Source organism: Pecten maximus, chromosome 5 (assembly GCF_902652985.1).
Source record: "Pecten maximus chromosome 5, xPecMax1.1, whole genome shotgun sequence".
Taxonomy (NCBI): domain Eukaryota; kingdom Metazoa; phylum Mollusca; class Bivalvia; order Pectinida; family Pectinidae; genus Pecten; species Pecten maximus.
The window spans coordinates 5,637,229-5,655,638 of record NC_047019.1 but is presented as its reverse complement, the minus strand read 5'-3'; the positions used below and the strand labels follow the sequence as shown (position 1 = coordinate 5,655,638).

At 33.8% G+C, this 18,410-nt stretch overlaps 1 protein-coding gene across 1 annotated transcript; it reads right to left on the bottom strand.

Moving 5' to 3' along the window:
• Positions 1 to 11,826: 11,826 nt before the first annotated feature.
• Positions 11,827 to 18,117, bottom strand: LOC117326948 (placenta-specific gene 8 protein-like). Its single transcript, XM_033883753.1, has 4 exons — positions 17,992 to 18,117; positions 14,863 to 14,990; positions 14,179 to 14,318; positions 11,827 to 12,156 (listed from the first exon to the last, which is right to left on the bottom strand). Exons 2-4 carry the CDS (start codon positions 14,978 to 14,980, stop codon positions 12,064 to 12,066), a joined length of 351 nt encoding a protein of 116 aa, XP_033739644.1. The 5' UTR covers positions 14,981 to 14,990; positions 17,992 to 18,117; the 3' UTR covers positions 11,827 to 12,063.
• Between the last annotated feature and the right edge of the window lie 293 nt (positions 18,118 to 18,410).

The window sequence follows — 18,410 nt, the reverse complement described above, 5'->3', positions numbered from 1 at the left end:
TCATCAATTTTTTTTTTCTGATATGAATTCGATTAATTTTTCTTGAATTCAATCATCAGATCAATGTTTACTTGCAGCTAAACAAAATCAAATATAAATTTTTGAATGCATTCTTCAGATCATTATTAAATTTTATTTTGAGATATATTTTTGAATTTAAATATTCCTGAAAACATTTTGGAACCATCAGATTTGTTGACCTGTATTTTTATATTATTTTTCAAATATTATTTTTTTCCGTATATTTACATCAATGTTGAATTTATTAAAACAAAAATGAATTCATTCAAATATCTAAATATTCATTGTATAATAAATTTTTGAATTCATTCTTTTTATCAATATTTAGTCTTTACTAGAATTGTTTATTCAATCTTCAGATAATTTTTTTCTTGTAATTTTTTTAATTCGATCTTCGTATTTATTTTGACTTGTAGCCTTAACCTTTTTTGTATTTGTTTTAATATAGATTTTTGAATACAGTTTCCAGGTCATTGTTGCATTTAGTCTTTAAATATTTTAAATTCTTCATTTTGTTAAATTCATTCTTGAAATGTTAAGAAATTTATTCTTGAATAATAAATTTTTGAATTCATTAACCAGATCAATTTTGACCTGTAGTTTAAACATTTTTGTGTAACCTTTCTAGATTATTTTTTTATTAATGAAATCATTTTTAAATGTATTTAATATTTTTTAATTCATTTTCCAGATCAATTTTTAATTGGATGTTTTTCTGTAAAGATCAATTTTTGATTTTTGAAATTCATTCTTGAAATTGTTTTTGAATTTATTGATAATTCTTTTTAATTGGTTCCTGTAGATATTATTTCGAAATTTATTAATTTATTTCAAATCAATTTTAATTATTTTTTTCAATAATTCTAAGTTTTTTTTATAAATTTATATTTTTGCCTCTCAACTGATGAAGCCCGGGCAAACTTGTAACTTATTATTAAAGGGCAGAAACTCAATTGCCATATCGATTTCATATTATACACTTTCTATAATTGACTTTCACTATGTGTTTTGGCTGTTGTTCTTGTGACAACAAAACTTGTAACAATCCAGAAAAAGAAACATTTTCCAAAATTTATGAAATTATTTTGGCAGTTGAGTCTTGAGGTCATTACACACCTCTTCTAACATTATGGAGCAGTTATCTCCGTTGTCAGTCCATCGGTATCAATTATAGTTAATAATTGGGCGATATAGCTTTTGTGGCGAAATGACACTTGGGGATATATGGTTCCAAGTGGCTAAATGGTTTTGAAATTTGGGCGATAGGAATCAAATTTGTGGCAAAATGTTTTTTTCTTTTCTTTTTGGGACGAGTTTGTAATCTGTTTATATAGCAAGGAATGACAAAACGTACATACAGTGAAAGCGCTAGTGCAAAATATAACTCTTTTGTCAATCATCAGTTTTATATATAATTTACTTGACAATTCGTTAACTTCATCATATGTGTGTATATATAAAGAAAAATAAAACAAAAGCCAAGATTTACCTTCACAGGCGGACTTTATTTGACTTTGTCGGGATATATGACGTCAAAAATGCTGATAACGCCATACGTTAACAACAGCTGTGACGTCATAAACAAAGCAGGATTATTGTGCATGTAGGTTAGGTTTTAATATGTTGATAAACATTTTTTCTTTCAGTTCTCGACCAAATACATGAAAATAATTCCTTGAACACTGGTGCATATGTGTGTGTATATGTATTAACAAAATAAGCCATATACATATATAATCAAATATAAATCTTTGAATACATTCTTCAGATAATTGTTAAATTTAGTCTTTAAATATTCTTATTTATTTTTTTAAATAAATTTTTGAATTAAATATTTCGAAATACTATTCCTAAAAACATTTTGGAATTCAACCATCAGATTTGTTGACGTGTATTTTTATATTATTTTTTCAAATAATAATTTTTTCAATTTATTCTTTACATCAATGTTGAATTTATTAAAACAGAAATGAATTCATTCAAATATTTCAATATTCATTGTTAAATATTTTTTTGAACTCGATCTTTGGATTCATCTTGACTTGTAGCCTTAACCTTTTTATATCTGTTTTAATATGAATTTTTGAATACATTTTTCTGGTCATTATTGAATTAAGTCTTTAAATATTTTAAAATTATTGATTTTGTTGAATTCATTCTTGAAATGTTAAGAATTTTTTTCTTGAAAAATAAATTTTTGAATTCATTAACCAGATCAATTTTGACCTGTAGCTTAAACATTTTTGTGTAACCTTTCAAGATTTTTTTTTAAATTAATGAAATCATTTTTAAAAGTATATATATTTTTTTAATTCATTTTTCAGATCAATTTTTAAATGATTGTTTTTCTGTTAAGATCAATTTTTGATTTTTGAAATGCATTCTTGAAATTGTTTCTGAATTTATTGATAATTCTTTTTAATTGATTCCTTATGATATTATTTCAAAAATTAATCTTAATTGATTTCGGATCAATTTCAATTATTTTTCAATAATTCTAATAATAATAGTATTAATTAATTTTAAACTGATCATTTTTTTAATTTTCTTAAATTTTTTTAAAATAAATTGATATTTTTGCCTCTCAACTGATGAAGCCCGGGCAAACCTGTTTCTTATTATCAAAGGGCAGAAACTCAATTGCCATATCGATTTCATATCATTCACTTTCTATAATTGAACACTGGTGCATATGTGTGTGTATATGTATTAACAAAAGTAGTCATATATATATAATTGTGTGTGAAGTTATTGTAGTTATCACAATCTAAGATGTTTTACCTTATATTGTGACAACTACATTAGTTTAGAAAGGAGATATATTCTTTGTCTGAAGTTTGATTCACTGGATACGTACGATACTGGGTTCGGATAATCTTAAGTATTTCTGATTCATAAAAAATTGGCCATTTAAAACCCGTGAAACCATTTACTTATTTAACGCTCCTGACGATATTTGCTAAAATCCATGATTAGAATTATTGCTTAACTTCCGAGCCACTGAAAGTCGGTCAGAGAGAGATATATGTAAAGTCAGGACAAAGTGAATGAACGAGTAACTACCGTGGTGTTAGGTAGAGTATCAGCTTACAAGGAAACGAAAGCACCTGTTCCGATGAAAAAGTGCTGTACATATAGGTTTTGTGAGATAATTTTTCATGATTATTTTCGTCTTTATTGTTTGAAGTTACATGCAGAGTTTTGTTTCTCAGAGTTAAAATTGCGGTACTATCTTGTGAAAAATGGATGTGGATTAAATCTTTTTTAACATTGATTTTCTATCCTACGTCATCCAAAAGACGCTTGCATAAATATGTTAAATATAAATTTTGAAAATGGCAGGGGTCTGGATACTGGTCAAGCACATGGCTTCGTTACAAATGACATGCTATGCGAGATGGGTCGCACTCGCATATGTATGCTTATAACATGCATATATTGATTAATATTGGCATGCAACTAACCTGATTTAATTTCCATGTTGGATGAAATAAATAGAATTCGTACGTGTTCTTCGCGCTACTCTTCCATATGTAACAGTGCTGTACTGGCATTGACTGCGGTAGCCACCTATGAAACGTGATAAATTGACAGGTGTTGGATTCAAGATAAACACAAAGTAACATAGAAGCTGCCATATTGCTGAGGCATCGCTAGGACAGGTGGTGCATATGCTGGATCGGCAGACCTTGTAAGATTTACCTCCCTTGTGTGTACAGGATTACCGCCCCCTTTTGTCACTCTTCACGCACAGAAGATTTCCAGAACACATTTCGACAGACAAGATACAAGAAGATTTATTTATAGTCGTATACGTTAAAACAAGGAACATAAACAGACACGGAGATAATCCCGTTATTCACTATTTAGTAGATTCCACCAGTGTTACAAGCTGTTTGGATTGCGTCAGATGAAAAAGTTCGTGTTGCGCCAATTACAGCTTACGGATGTGGAGCCATGCCCTCATCTGGGGCAATGTTTTGAGGTATTTTATTGTTATAATGAAAATACTGCCACTACTTTTGCTAAAAACTTAAAATATTAGTATACGTACTTTAATGATATGTTAATGTTAATATTTATAACATAAACATTGTTTTGCTGATAATCAAATCGTTAAAGAAATAAACATTCACAGGGTTCGACCACAGGTCCTGTGCTTCGACCAAGGAAATATAATATTATTGAGGAAGATATCTTATTATTTTAACACAGTCAATGTTTTTGTAAATCACCTTTTATTACAAAAAACGAGATAATCTGCCCTAAATATATGTTTTTCTAAATATATCCATCAAAAAGTGAATGTGGTATGTGTTTAGGCCATCATTAAAAAAATGTTTGTTTGTCGTTACCCTACCCACAATTTTCTCACTGTGTAGTTTTTGTTTTTTAATACATACTCTCGTATTTTCATATATTAATTCAGTTTATAACAAGAAAAAGAACTTTCAAACTGTTTAATTATCCAACAACAAAATAACTTTTATTTAAAGGTGACAGTGCAAGTTACAATGCATTCAAATGAGATTAAAAAAAATACATCTACAGATTTCCAAAAATAGTTTCCGTATGGTGTTCCGTTAGGGCCAAATTTCCAATATCGCTCCTTCGCGAAGGAGGGAAGGAGCGAAGGAGCGAAAACACGATGACGAAGGAGCGAAAACACGATGGCGATGGAGCGATGGAACTTCGCTCCTTCGCCATCTTGTTTTCGCTCCTTCGCCATCGTATTTTCGCTCCTTCGCTCCTTCCCTCCTTCGCGTTCGGAAGTTCGATGGGGAATAAATGATTGATTTATTTTATTTTATGTGACGTATGCATAAGTATTCCAAATGATCTTGCAGCTACCGTACCTCGAAGGGACGTTTTAAGAATCTTGGTCTCAAGAAACGGGGAAATTGGAGTTTAAGTGAAATTGTCACCGCTATTAAGGTTAATATACAATCTCTCCAATAGTATGTTCCAAGCTTATAGTATTTCGACTGATCCTATTGTATGTATATATGTATCTTTTCTAAGTTGAAAAAGTGGCTCAACAAACCGAGAACTTTCAAACTGTTTAATTATCCAACAACAAAATAACCTTTATTTATTTAAAGCTGACAGTACAAGTTACAAAGCATCCAAATGAGATTTAAAAAAATACATGTACAGATTTCCAAAAATCGTTTCCGAGATATTCCCCAGTTATGGTAGTGTCGAATCTAAGGACGGGCAGACATTTTCTTTTTTGTTATGCGTGGGTACTCCCAAGCCGCCGCTGCTATAAAAAGGTGCTTCGTCACACTCGCATTCACTCTAACCTCAGGTGTTCACGGTGACACACCTGTATCACATACACTATATCTGTACACCACGTGACCTACAACTGTATTCGCGAACGACACCAAACAGAAGAAGCACTTACCTGTAACCTGAGCAGAAATATTGTCAGTGTCTCTCGATTATCTTTCAAATCTTGTTCAAAGTTTCCAAATAAATGCTGAAAAATGCATAACGAATTAATCCCAAATACTCTATCCATACCAGAGTCTTTAAAAATGATAGTTGCTACTCCTGCTTAGCACTCAGCATATTTGGAGTGGGACGACTGGTTGGCCCGTTGTCAGTATAATGTGACAGAGTGGGGTGTGCTGCTGGATGTCTTCGGCAGTATGCTTCAGTGAGGTAGCACTTTGAATCGGCAAAAGTTCCGGTCTATCACAAGGAGACTTAACACGAACATACCGCAGCCGCCCAAAACACACATTCGCACTCACCACACGCATGCATGTCGCACGCACGAGAGGCCGTCCTTAAATGACCTTAGCTGTTAATAGGACGTTAAACAAAATAAACCAAACCAAACCAAACTCTATCTATTTTCTCACGTGCAAGTAAACAGTCAGAGGAATTCCGATTTATACTCTCGTCTACTCCAGCACTCGGAACTCCTCGGATGTATTCCAATTGTTTACACTACACTAGGACTGTTGTAGTGCAGTAGTGCGGTTTTATCACGCTTTAATTGTGTTATGACACGTGTACAAATGATACGAAGAAACGGAAGATATTTCGATGGAAACTATGGATATAATACTGTAACAGTTGTAAAGTTATTCTTGCTGCATATCCCACTGGAAAGACTCAGGTAGGAATTTACTCATATTTACTCCGTTAATAATTTTATTAGATGCGTGTTTTGTTGAGGCCCAACTATTTTGTCAGGACCATCTTAAGATCATTTTGGGCAAGTTTCCGGTCAATCCCACTGTTTGAATTTGAGAAGAAGTTTGAAATGTGAAAAATTTACGCACGGCGGACCCTTCGGGTCAGATGACCTAAAAACTCAAAAGTGTTTGTTTTTTCGGCATAGCCGTATAATATTCTTTTGGCCCCGGATATGACGCGATAGGTGGCGTTACAGGTCAAGATGAAGTATATGATTGGTCAATGTAGCGGTAAATGCAAAAGGCAGAGATGCAGTTAAAAACGAAACAAAGTTAAGATTGAATGCAAGCTAAATAAGTGGATGTATCTTTTCAAATGACTCATTAATAAAATCATATTCCTGATTCAAAAGCAGTCTTATTATCACCAAAAATGATTCAAACTGATCTAATTTTGTTATCCGTGCTGAAACGCATTAGTTCGTTGATTTATTTCACCAGCAGTATTACATTATAACCACCAGCATTAAAACTATGCCGTTTATCTTTTTTAAAGATATTTCTTGTTTCCAGTGTTTTGAATCGTCATATGGGAAATTTGAACTTGATGGAATGTTTGATATTTCTGGATGATATTGTTGTTTTCTCGAAAACTTTTCAGGAATATGGCAAGCCAAAGTGGAAAAAAATCACTATTTATGGATATTTATAATTCATTTCAAATATCCGTAATTCATTTTTAAATATCCATAAATAAGTTATGGATATCCATACTTCTACTTATTTATGGATATCCACAAATCATTTATGAATGTTTAAAAATTCATTATGTATATCCATAAATCGAACCACTTCCAGCAAGGTAGACAACTCTTGATTGTCTCCATCGGAACTCCTCTGACTTTTTACAAGTCAGTTTATTATTGTCGATTTGTGTTTTTGTTTCGGTATTTTTAATCAAGATTTGAAATCGGTAAAATGCATATTGTATGACGGGCACTTTAAATGCACCTAGAAATAGATATTAGATTGATGAAATTCCCTGTCCTGCCTATTTGACAGCGCATGCCATGGGTCCTAGAGTTGGTAGTAGAATCTACCTGTCGTAATTGTACGTATACCTGAGTAGTTTTGTAAATCTACTACATAGATTAGGAACAAACTTTTTGCACCGAAGATGTAACATATTACGTATATAGAAATATGATCAGAGAGCAGATAAAGGTGTTTTTATTTTCATTATTTGTAATACATCCGTCTGACCAGATATAGATTCCACATTGTGCGTCACACACTCAGCAAACCTTTTAAGGGCCCAGTAGTCATGACTATGGTGATCATGAGGCTGAGCTAAAGACAAAAAAATACATAAACAGTAACTTACTTTTTGCCAGATTTATGTTCTTTTCGAGGCATTTAACATCGTTTTGCTCCGATGATGTACAGAAGTGCAGTAATCTCTGCAGTTCAGGGGAGGTAACTCTATGCACTTTTGACCATAATATTTCAGATGAATGATAAAAACAAATATTTAATTAAAATTCAGATAAACATTTAATGAGAACGATTCATCATATTTTTTTTTCAAAATACTATCAATGGAACAAAGCAAAGTAAATAAATAAATTCCAAAACGTGCGAGGATCCAAATTATCATGAACTAACACAAATCTTTGAAAAACACGATCGCTTCTCATTCTGTCTTTCCATGTTTGTTCTTCGTATAAGTGTTCATTATATTTTACTTTCGTTTTCCATGTATTTTTATTCTTGTAAGAATTTGTATAAATCATACTTTGAAATTATTATTTTATCACTTACAAAACCCTTATTGTACATATTGGGATCCGTATATACGCCATAAAATGTCGATTAAAAAAAAAAGGTATGATACATAAGTTCTTCCTAGGTTAATCTACCAAGAACCAACAATTGCTTAGTGTCTATATACGCTTCTATTTCCTCCATCATCCAAAAGAACCGTGCAAATATCAGTACGAGTTCTTTCATAAAACCCCCGAATAGATTTTAAAATAAAACACTGCGATCTTTCTAGCATTGAACATCACTTGTGGAACAGACCAACTTAAGCTAAGTTCCAGTTATATACAAGAGCAAGTACAAAGCCGGTGTAACGTTGAAAATAGACCCCCGTGGAAAATGGAACCCGGTTCCATTTTCCACGGGGGTCCATTTTCAACGTTACACCGGCATACTTCATCGAAAAAGTACTTCCTGTGGATAAAGTACAACAAAGTGAACATCGAATCATGGTATTGTAAATGTCATGCGGGCGCGAGAGTAGTAGGGAGCAAACGACCAATTGAAAAAATATATTTTTGAAACAGCCCCTGTGTATAGAAAGTTGAGCCAAGGATAAAATTTCTGGCAGCCACTGATTGGCCAGTATGTTATGAAGTGAGAAAAAGATATGTAGCCTGATAGGTAACTATCAATAAGAAATGTTGATATAAATAAGTCCGATTGATTTTTTCCCCAAAAGTTCAGGTAATAATAATTAACAGGTAAATATTTAAGATTTTTGAGAATTTTTACTGCGAAATTCTCCCATTTTCAAAATGGCTCCCCTGGAGAAGATTTGAGCTGAAGGACCCAACATTTTTTTTTGATTAGGTGTTATATCAGACCCTTAACTTTTGTTATAAACCATAATTGTCATATTGAATTCAAGAATTTGAATGAAATACTCCAAAACGTTAACACTAAAGTCTATGGAAAAACAATTTGTTGGTTGGTCCCTGATAGGTTGCGGCCAGCTTATGGTACCTTGGAAAAGCACGGCATTCAGAATGGCAATCTCGCGGTGTATGTGACTGGGGAAAAGGTGTGCTTGATGTGCTACCATTCCGGAAATTGTCGACGCATCTGACAGTGAAAGTTGTTCCAGTGTTATTGAAGAGGGATTTACAGGTAAAACATTGTATTCCTAGCCAGAACTGTGTATCACACATTGTGTAATATGAGTATAATGATAAAATGCACAACAGGTTTCGGCAGAAAATGTTTTTGTATTTACTTTAGTGTTGAAAAGAAACATGTATTTCTACATCTGGTAAACTCATATTTAACATTGCAAAAAACTCTTAAACTGTTACCTACAAGTATGTACTGTTTCCTTCAATTTATCAAATACATGTATGAACATATATTGCTTATTTTTATGCAGCATTTAGAAAAAACACCCTTTTTTTCTGTCAAAATAAAAATGGTTATAGTTGATATCATACCTTGATTTACAGATATGAAAATGCATTAACTCTATACATATTTGAATAGATATAGATTCCTAAATTTACCCTTCATTCGATGTACCTCTCACTTGTGGATGACTTCGAGAGTAAGTCCCGAGGTTTCCCTAGAATATTAAAATGAAGGGCCTCAAAATAGCCCGCCAATGACATTGCAGCTAGAGCTCATGCAAATTAACCGTGCCACCAAAATCCAAATCGCGAAAATGGCGTGTGCTTTTTTAGGAAACGGAGGTGCATGCGTCGGAACGATAGTACATTTCACGTGTATATGGGATGTTATTGAAAGATAAAATATCCATCTTTTCAACGATCATAAGCGAATTTTTCTACACTCAGCAGAAACATGTTTTTTTTTTCATCAAGAAAAGTAGGCGTAACTCGCAACTCGCATTTTGTAACTCGCACTTTGTAACTCGCAACTCGCAACTCGAAGAAAAGAAACCCCCTGAAATACATACGCCTTATCTTGTAATGAGAGCTTCTTTTCCAAGAAAGGCGAACGGGATTATAAGCATATTTTTGAAGGCATATGATTTGGGCCAAAAGAAAATATACCCAAAATTTTGAGAACTGTTTCCGTTTCAACAGGCTTTTGGCATACTCATGAGAACAAACCCTATTTCTCTGTGCGTCGACTTGGTTTCGTTTTTATACGAGGAGGATGCTATTCAGGAACTTGTAATGGACTCCGCAAGGCTCCTATATCGTAGCTTGGTCGCCATCCAAGGGTATTATTTTCGTTGAAATAATCGCGAAATATTCTAATTGACGATTGACTCCCGTCGCGTTTTAACGCGAAAATGAATCAATTGCGAAATATAAGTGGCTGACAGTAAAGTAATGCTCTTTGATGTTTGAAACATGACATTTTAAGTGAAATGGCATTTTATTATGGCCATTAAGCTGGCAACTCTTTGAAGCACTCCAGCATCAGTGTCGATGTAAATTACCAAATATTATTAGTTTGAGGATCTTTGAAGTGAGGTTTACTGACGATTTTGATGGTGAGATGAAAGCATCAAATAGCTCAATTCACTCTGGATTGACACTACTGTAAATCACTTAGATTTCACGAATGCTTTGTTTCGCGAACTTATGTTGTGATGGGGATCGCTTGGCTGTGTGTTTCGTTTCAATATGGAAATGTCGAACACGTGCTTCCTCCAACTTATTTTTTTTTATTCTTCTCAACTAAACATAAAAACAACTTCCGGTGATGGACGGACACAAATTACGGAACAATATACAGTTGTGTGATCGCACAATGTTCCAAAAACATCGTGCAGACATCGTGCGCACAATGTGCGATGTGCGATGTAAACCGGACAGCTAACGATAGGTTTATAAATATTACGAAATAACCAGTTATACGAAAAAAATAAATAAAATTATGCTATAAGATGGTCGTTATTATATAAACATGCTGCATAACAATTGATTTCATTCATGGAACATGTCAGACCTGTTAGTTTTTGCCATTTAAGAACCGTCATTTTGTCTCGCAAGTATTCGTGATGTTTTCGACGGCCTGGTGATACATCTACATGTACATGTACATGTACCAGGATGGTAGACGGACATCACTACGATTATTAATCTTACTTAATACATAAATTACACATATTATGTATTTTTAAACAAAAAATAAATGTTTCTATTCAAAATTAGTCGTTTTATTTGTTGTTTAGTTCTCCATGTATTAAATAGCCTGTATATAATCTCGCCGAATACACATTTCTTCGACTTTCCTTTCCCAAGAGGTGTCCTCGAGGACGTCTTCACTTATTAACGGGAAAATAAATACCACGCAAAATATAAGTTATTTACAGTATATAACCTTACCAGACAACATAAACAGAAGGTTATCAGATCATTATTCCCGTCGGTATGTATTAAGTTCGTGACGTCGGGGGTTTCCCGACCGCACTATTTTTAGTATATTTTTTTACTACCGGACACCGCCACCGGACAGAAGAAACCCACGATTTATCAAAGTAATTTTCAACAATGTAATTATGTTGTATTAAGATGATGATCCTCATGTTGAAAACAATATTTTTGCCGGGAACGGCCGCGTGGTTACAACGCGTTATGGTTATAATTTATTTGCAGCCCTATGCGAATTATAGGACAACAACTTTCCAAAAGATGCAGTTTCAAGCTTCAATATTCTTTATAAAATGTATATAATTTTGCAATTTGTATCAACACTTTCGTTGTACATCATGTGTTACGTGTGAATTTACTGAACATGGTATCCATGGACATCAAAGTTATTATGTCAACTTGTTCATCTATCTGATGTGTCATTGCGAAACTAAGTTAACTTATTTAGATCAGATAGATATCTAATTGCTGTGACAAAATTTTCAACTAGTTAATAAGCAAATCACATTTTATTGAAGGAAATAATTGAAAAGGCGACAACATCAAATTCAACAAGGAAAACGTTCATGAAAGCACGATTTTAAACTACTACTGTTTCTTTAAAAAGAACGGTGCAATATCTAGCTGCGAAGGTTCGGGAAGCCTCTTCACCCAATCGCTGTACGTCTTGGAACAACCAATGAAACCCCGCGTTATATCAAGTCGATCGCATTCGCAGTTTGATTGGTTGGCTACAAGCCCATATTGTCCAGTTCACGTGACATCTGACAGACAGAACACATCGGGCAACAGGCGAGGGCACACACATCTTTACAGATACTTCCCTATAACGAAAACAAAATATGGAGGATATAAAAATCAAGGCTTCTATCTCTCCTGTAACAATTCTGGTAACTAAAACAACCGCGAAAATTCTACAATTTCATTTTCTATTGTTTTTTACACATTGCACAAGAAATGTTTTGGTCGTGTAAAATACACTCATTTAATGTAACAAGAACACGCAACTTATTTATTATTATCATTAATGGAATCACAGGGAATGCTTTGACTCCCAACACTCGAATGTAAAAGAAGAAGAAGAAGAGCTGATTCGATTCCAATATTTTATAATCCAATTTAAAAATAGACATTGCTGTTTTCTGCTTAGTTAGTTTGTTTTTGTTTAACGTCCTATTAACAGCCAGGGTCATTTAAGGACGTGCCAGGTTTTGGAGGTGGAGGAAAGACAGAGTACCCGGAGAAAAACGGGCCGCGATGGCCGAGTGGTTAAGATGTCCCGACACTTTATCACTAGCCCTCCACCACTGGGTTGCGAGTTCGAAACCTACGTGGGGCAGTTGCCAGGTACTGACCATAGGCCGTTTTTTGTTTTTGTTTTTTTTTTTGCTTAGTACAATATATCAACATCAATACTCGAGAGTGTCAAGGAGTTATTTAAAATCAGATTCAGACAAACAACCTTCTAAACATATTTTGTAATTTACCCTTTGGACTCTCTGCCTGAAGACACAGTCTGCTACAACCATTAAACTCTTTCCAGCCAAGTATGAATAGATATTGCAAGAATCCCCAGAAATAAGTTCAATCCTAATCGTATGAAGCACAACCGGGTGTTCATTTTCAGAAAAACAAGATACACCACTAGAAGCTTTCAATGACGTTGACTCTCGTTTTCGTAAATACTGAAAACGTACATCTTTTAGCGGTAATCTCATTTTAGCGGTAATCTTATATTAGCGTTTTCGCGCTTGAAGCATTCCGCTAGATTATGATTTCACTAATTATAATTCATCTACACTTTTATTTTCAATCATTGTTGGTGCGCAAGTTCATGATTTGTTTCAATTTGGTTTTACGCTAAAATTTGAGTGCGTCGATTTAGACGTTTACAGTACTACCACCAACAGTAATGAAGTGCAAGCATTAGCTTTTATAGGCTATTGCATATGAATACCACCAGTCATAATCATAATACCACATAACAGCGTCATTGCAGGCCAGAAATGAGAAAATAGCCCGTTACTGTATAGTGGTTGAATTTCGCGGTGTAAATATTTCGCATTTGTTCCAATCGGAAACTCTTTCGGAAATAAATGTATTGATTTCGCGCAACACTGACATTCTACAATTAATATTTACTTACATCAGTGCTTAATTGGGACAATGAAGACATTCGCTTGGTACGTATTTTCGCGCTATCGATGTACAATGATGGCGAATAAAGCGAAATTAACTCTCCCGCGGATATTACTAACTGTACAGTATTAAACATTACCGCTACATAATAAAAACTATTTATTTTTGTGCACTTGTAGACACCAAAGTTAACAAAATAAATCTGCATTACCCATCGTAAAACCAAATCTTTAATCCCTTTTCAGTCTAACAATGTTTAGGTTTCCTAATACCTGAACAATATCATACGTTTGTCCTTATAGCGAGTGTTCGCCCATAGCGGATTGTTGAATTATGTCCCTTGATAGGAAATCGCCTATTGAAAGTACTCAAGACTGCCGCCGTCTTCTCGGAGAGTCAGATTTAAACAGACAGCGGTAAGGATTTATGTACCGATTCTCAGTATGTTGTCACTGAATGAAGTGACGCGTTAATGCGAGTATGTTTGGACAATACTTAATAATTTTGTGTGAAATGATTTATGTGCGATGACAGTGGAAAGTGACGATTAAATGACTTCGTTGACGGTCGCCAGAGTCTTTATTTGACCTTAATTCAATAGAACTATAAAACAAGAAAAGTATTTAAAAAACGACCTCATGGCGGGATAATCTCGCTGTATTCATGGAAATTAGCATTTCATTTTGCTGTATATCTAAAACTCGTACCTGTATACCCCCTAGCGTCCTCAGCCTCGCTCTCATTGCTATGGTCGCTCCTGGACAGCAGTATGGTAAGCAACAGAACTCTCCCAGTCTGGAGGCGTTCCTACACTCCATACACGGCAAGCACAAACATGTCATCAAACCTGAACAAATGTACATTTATCATTACTAATAAGTATTCCAAGTCTGCATGCAATTACAAATGAAGCATTTGTGTTTTTATATATGTGTTATTCAAACCAAAAGATAACTTTTCAATATTGTTTATGACGTATTCAGCAAACTAAATTCATTTGAGAAAATCTATTTTGACTACTGATTGAAATCAACAGTTGTTGACTGGAAACAACTGCAACCGCAAAAATGTACTTTCTGGTAGTGAGAATATTTTACTAGTTGCTGCCTGGTGACGCCATCAGACAAATACATCACTACATTGATGAATGAAAATATATCATTATCGCTATTTGCGGGTAACACTTTGGTAGTGCAGGTACTGTTGCATTTTTCAAATGCCGAATTTGGCTAAAGTCCTTATGAATGAAACTATGAATGTTCTATTGATATAACTACCTGTCCCATTGAAAATACAAGAGAGACAATGTATATATTTTTTTATTATGTTTATATCAAGTATAGATATTTTAATCGGGATTAACCTATTTTGTTGCGACAAAGAACTCTTACATGATCCACAGTCGCTGAAACAACCGCAAAGGCCGGAGGACCAATCACGATGGCCGTGGATTGGACCAAGGAGCTTCGTAGTTGGTTGTGCAGTGATCACGTGCTGTTGTACCGCCATCCTTGCGAATCTGAAAAAAACATCCTCGTATAGTAAGCATCATTTAAAGTTATATTAAAGAAACGTATGTCAATTTCCTTTGCTATACGGTTTTGATATGAGGAACAAGTGAAAAAGTTATTGTATTATCCTGTACCATAGAGAAGACTTGACTGAAGGACCGAACCTTTCCATTGTAGTTCTGATTGGCGAACTTGACACAATGAAACATATATATCAGGAGACCGAGACATGTATTCCATGTTCTGCGGGACAACACTATCCAGACATATGTGTCACAATTTCACCATGTCTTATTTTAAGTTTATATTGACAACGCTGTCCTCCGATATACTGCGACACGTTTTTGACCATATTCAAATCCGCTAGGTCAATTTATGTAAAAACGAAACGCCCAAAGCATTGTCCTCATATATTTGGGTCAGTTAGAATTGCAACTATGGTATCAGGCTAGCAGAAACATTTTAAATTTAAATCTACTTCAGATACCAAGTCAGTTAAGCGTAAGGACATTTCGTTGGCACTGATTTCGTCCAAATGCAAAATGTTTGACCATAGATATACATAAGTGATAGTCACCAATTTAATCATTCCTCAAATGAGATAAATATTGACTAAAATAGTCATTATTCCCTAGGTACAAAGTTACAATACACTTTAAACTGATATTACTCTATATTCATCTTCTAATCTGTAAATATCGAGGTTAATGTCTTTCAAATACAAGCCTAGCCTTTAAACCTATTCAATAACGCCATTTCTCAGATAGCAAAAAAATTAAACTTTGAATAAGTTTAAGCGATTAAATGGATGGAGTAACACCTATTAACACATAGTAAAATAATTAGGTGCAGATGTGAGACCTAAAAAGACAATATTTTCGGTCCGATAAAAGTCTAAGGCATATAACATATACAGGCAGATAAACAGCAATGATGATGTTCAAATACTTCAAAATGATCTGGACAAACTTCAAATTTGGTCAAATACATGGCTACTTAAATTTCACCCAAAGAAGTGTAAAGTTCTCTCAATTAAATCTTATGAGAAAAGACAATACTACATGTAAGGACCGGATGAAGAAAAATTTCAGCTAGAAAACATTACGTGTGAGAAGGATATTGGTGTCATGATCGACGAAGATCTGAACTTTAAAAAACACATACAATTAAGTGTCAACAAAGCAAATAGCATAGTTGGATTGATACGGATATCGTTTGTGTATTTAGATGAATCAATGTTTACATTACTATTTAAAGCACTAGTAAGGCCCCATCTTGAATATGCTGCGAGCGTCTCGAACCCTTTCAGAATTAACGATATTGATCTGATTGAAAATGTGCAGAGGAGGGCAACTAAACTCATCCCAGGACTTAAAACGCTATCGTATTCGGAACGTTTGGAAAGATTAAATCTTCCAACACTTTCACATCGGAGAACTAGAGGAGATGTCATCAATGTTTTTAAAATAATGAACAATATATATGATATTCGAGTAACGAAAAACTTTTTCCAAATGGACACTAACAACAGAACTAGAGGTCACTCCCAGGAAATTTTCAAAAAACGATGTCGACGGGATGCAAGGAAACACTTCTTTAGCTATCGAATTGTTGATCTCTGGAACAGTCTTCCCCAACATGTCATAAATGCAGAAACTGTTTATCAGTTTGAAATCCTGTTGGACAATTATTGGAAAAATAACCGGTTTATATATAAAGAACAATAATCTCCAAATGCTACATGTACATTGCACCGGACTGATATTATTTAATTATTATTTCTTTGTAATTTACTGGATATGGATATAGAGGCTTTCAGCCTGCGTCCATAATGTTTCCTAATAAATCCTAATAAATAACATTTTAATATATGGATTTTAAATGTTTGATAAATACGTATGGTAGAGTTGTATCACGTGATTTCAAAGGCCTGTCTAATTTGGCGAGAAAATTGGGTACCTCAAGTTGTATATACAGCTAAATCATGAGCAGATTTTGTCAAATATATACAAATAAAAAATCATGACACCTTTAAGTTTATATTGACATGACTAAGATAATAATTTTCGGTATGTTTCGTAATAAATATCAAAATTGTAAAAAAAAAATTCAAATATTCCAGGAGTTTATTTTTTACCCGAAATGGGTTTTCAAATCTAAAGGTTTGAAGATCATTTATGGTGATACTGCTAGATGTAGAAACCATCACCTTTCGACTGCCTGTGAATAATTTATCTTTGATGAAGCAACTAAAGCCCTATGCAATCCCCATACCAAACACAGTAATAAACTGGTATGTCTAATATATTATTGGGAAAACACGATACTTTCTATTCTCCTAGAGGGACCAAATGTTTAGAAAATCTCCCTCCACGTCGATAGTTAACGTTTACTGGAAACTTCGAACATGCAATGAAAAACTACCGATGGAATTTGTCTGGTTGAACTTTCATTTTTGTTAAACTGTAATGATCTAAAACTATTTTTAAACAGGAAGAAATGATTTTTCAGATATAATTTTTGAAGACCCAATAATTCTAAGCTTAACACTTCACTTTTGAAGTTAATTATGAATAAGACTCGCTTGTCAAATTCATTAAGCTGAAAGGTAACCGACCGGATTAACTAATTCATTTATACTCATGCATTGCAATATTTGTTCATATATACGACCTGTTTAGAACTCTTTACATTGTATCAGTTTAGGAGAATAAAAATATTGTTATTGTTATAACATCGAAGCATATCAATATCAAGTCTTTGATTAATCTCAGTTGATTTATTTAAATTTCTCAATGTAAATCTACTTCATATTTGTCGAAAAACACGGACACAATGTTCACTATATATATTTAGAATCACGATGAAAGTCACATTAAAATCACAATATCAATATTAGAGGGGTTAATTTTCGGTGGTAATTACTCTATAAAAACTTTAAGAAGAATTACAAGACCAAAACATTAAAAAAAATAGTTTTGAAGCAAACTATGGGTGGTTGAAGCTTACCTGTATTGATCCGCTGCCACCTGGGATCAGAAATGAACTATTAACTGACCTCGTCTCTCTATATCTTGTATGTTCATACTTATCGAGAGGTCTACGCACGCTTGTCTCTTTAGGGATGGCTTTGTGTATAGCAACCCATGTAAATATTGACTCTTTCGAAATATCGAAATATGCATTCCTCCATTCCTATGATAAGGGCATATACGCAGCGAAAAATTTATCATATTATTAAATACAGGTAATAACCCCATACTGTCATCCTTGACGTCCCTCTGATTTCGTTGGAGATACAAATATCACTAACACGAACCATTGAAAACATCTATTTATTTTTAGAAAGAAACGGAATTTAAAAAAGGCAAATAGAGAGGTTCATCTACTCAACGAAGTCCATAATAAATTTTATCGACCGAAACATG

Coding starts and splice junctions, on each gene's coding strand:
- LOC117326948 (XM_033883753.1), bottom strand. CDS start 14,980: ATGGCGGTACAACAGCACGTGATCACTGCACAACCAACTACGAAGCTC. Junction 14,319..14,862: donor TTTCAGCGACTGTGGATCAT/GTAAGAGTTCTT, acceptor ACATTTGTTCAG/GTTTGATGACATGTTTGTGC. Junction 12,157..14,178: donor GGACGCTAGGGGGTATACAG/GTACGAGTTTTA, acceptor TTTTCGTTATAG/GGAAGTATCTGTAAAGATGT.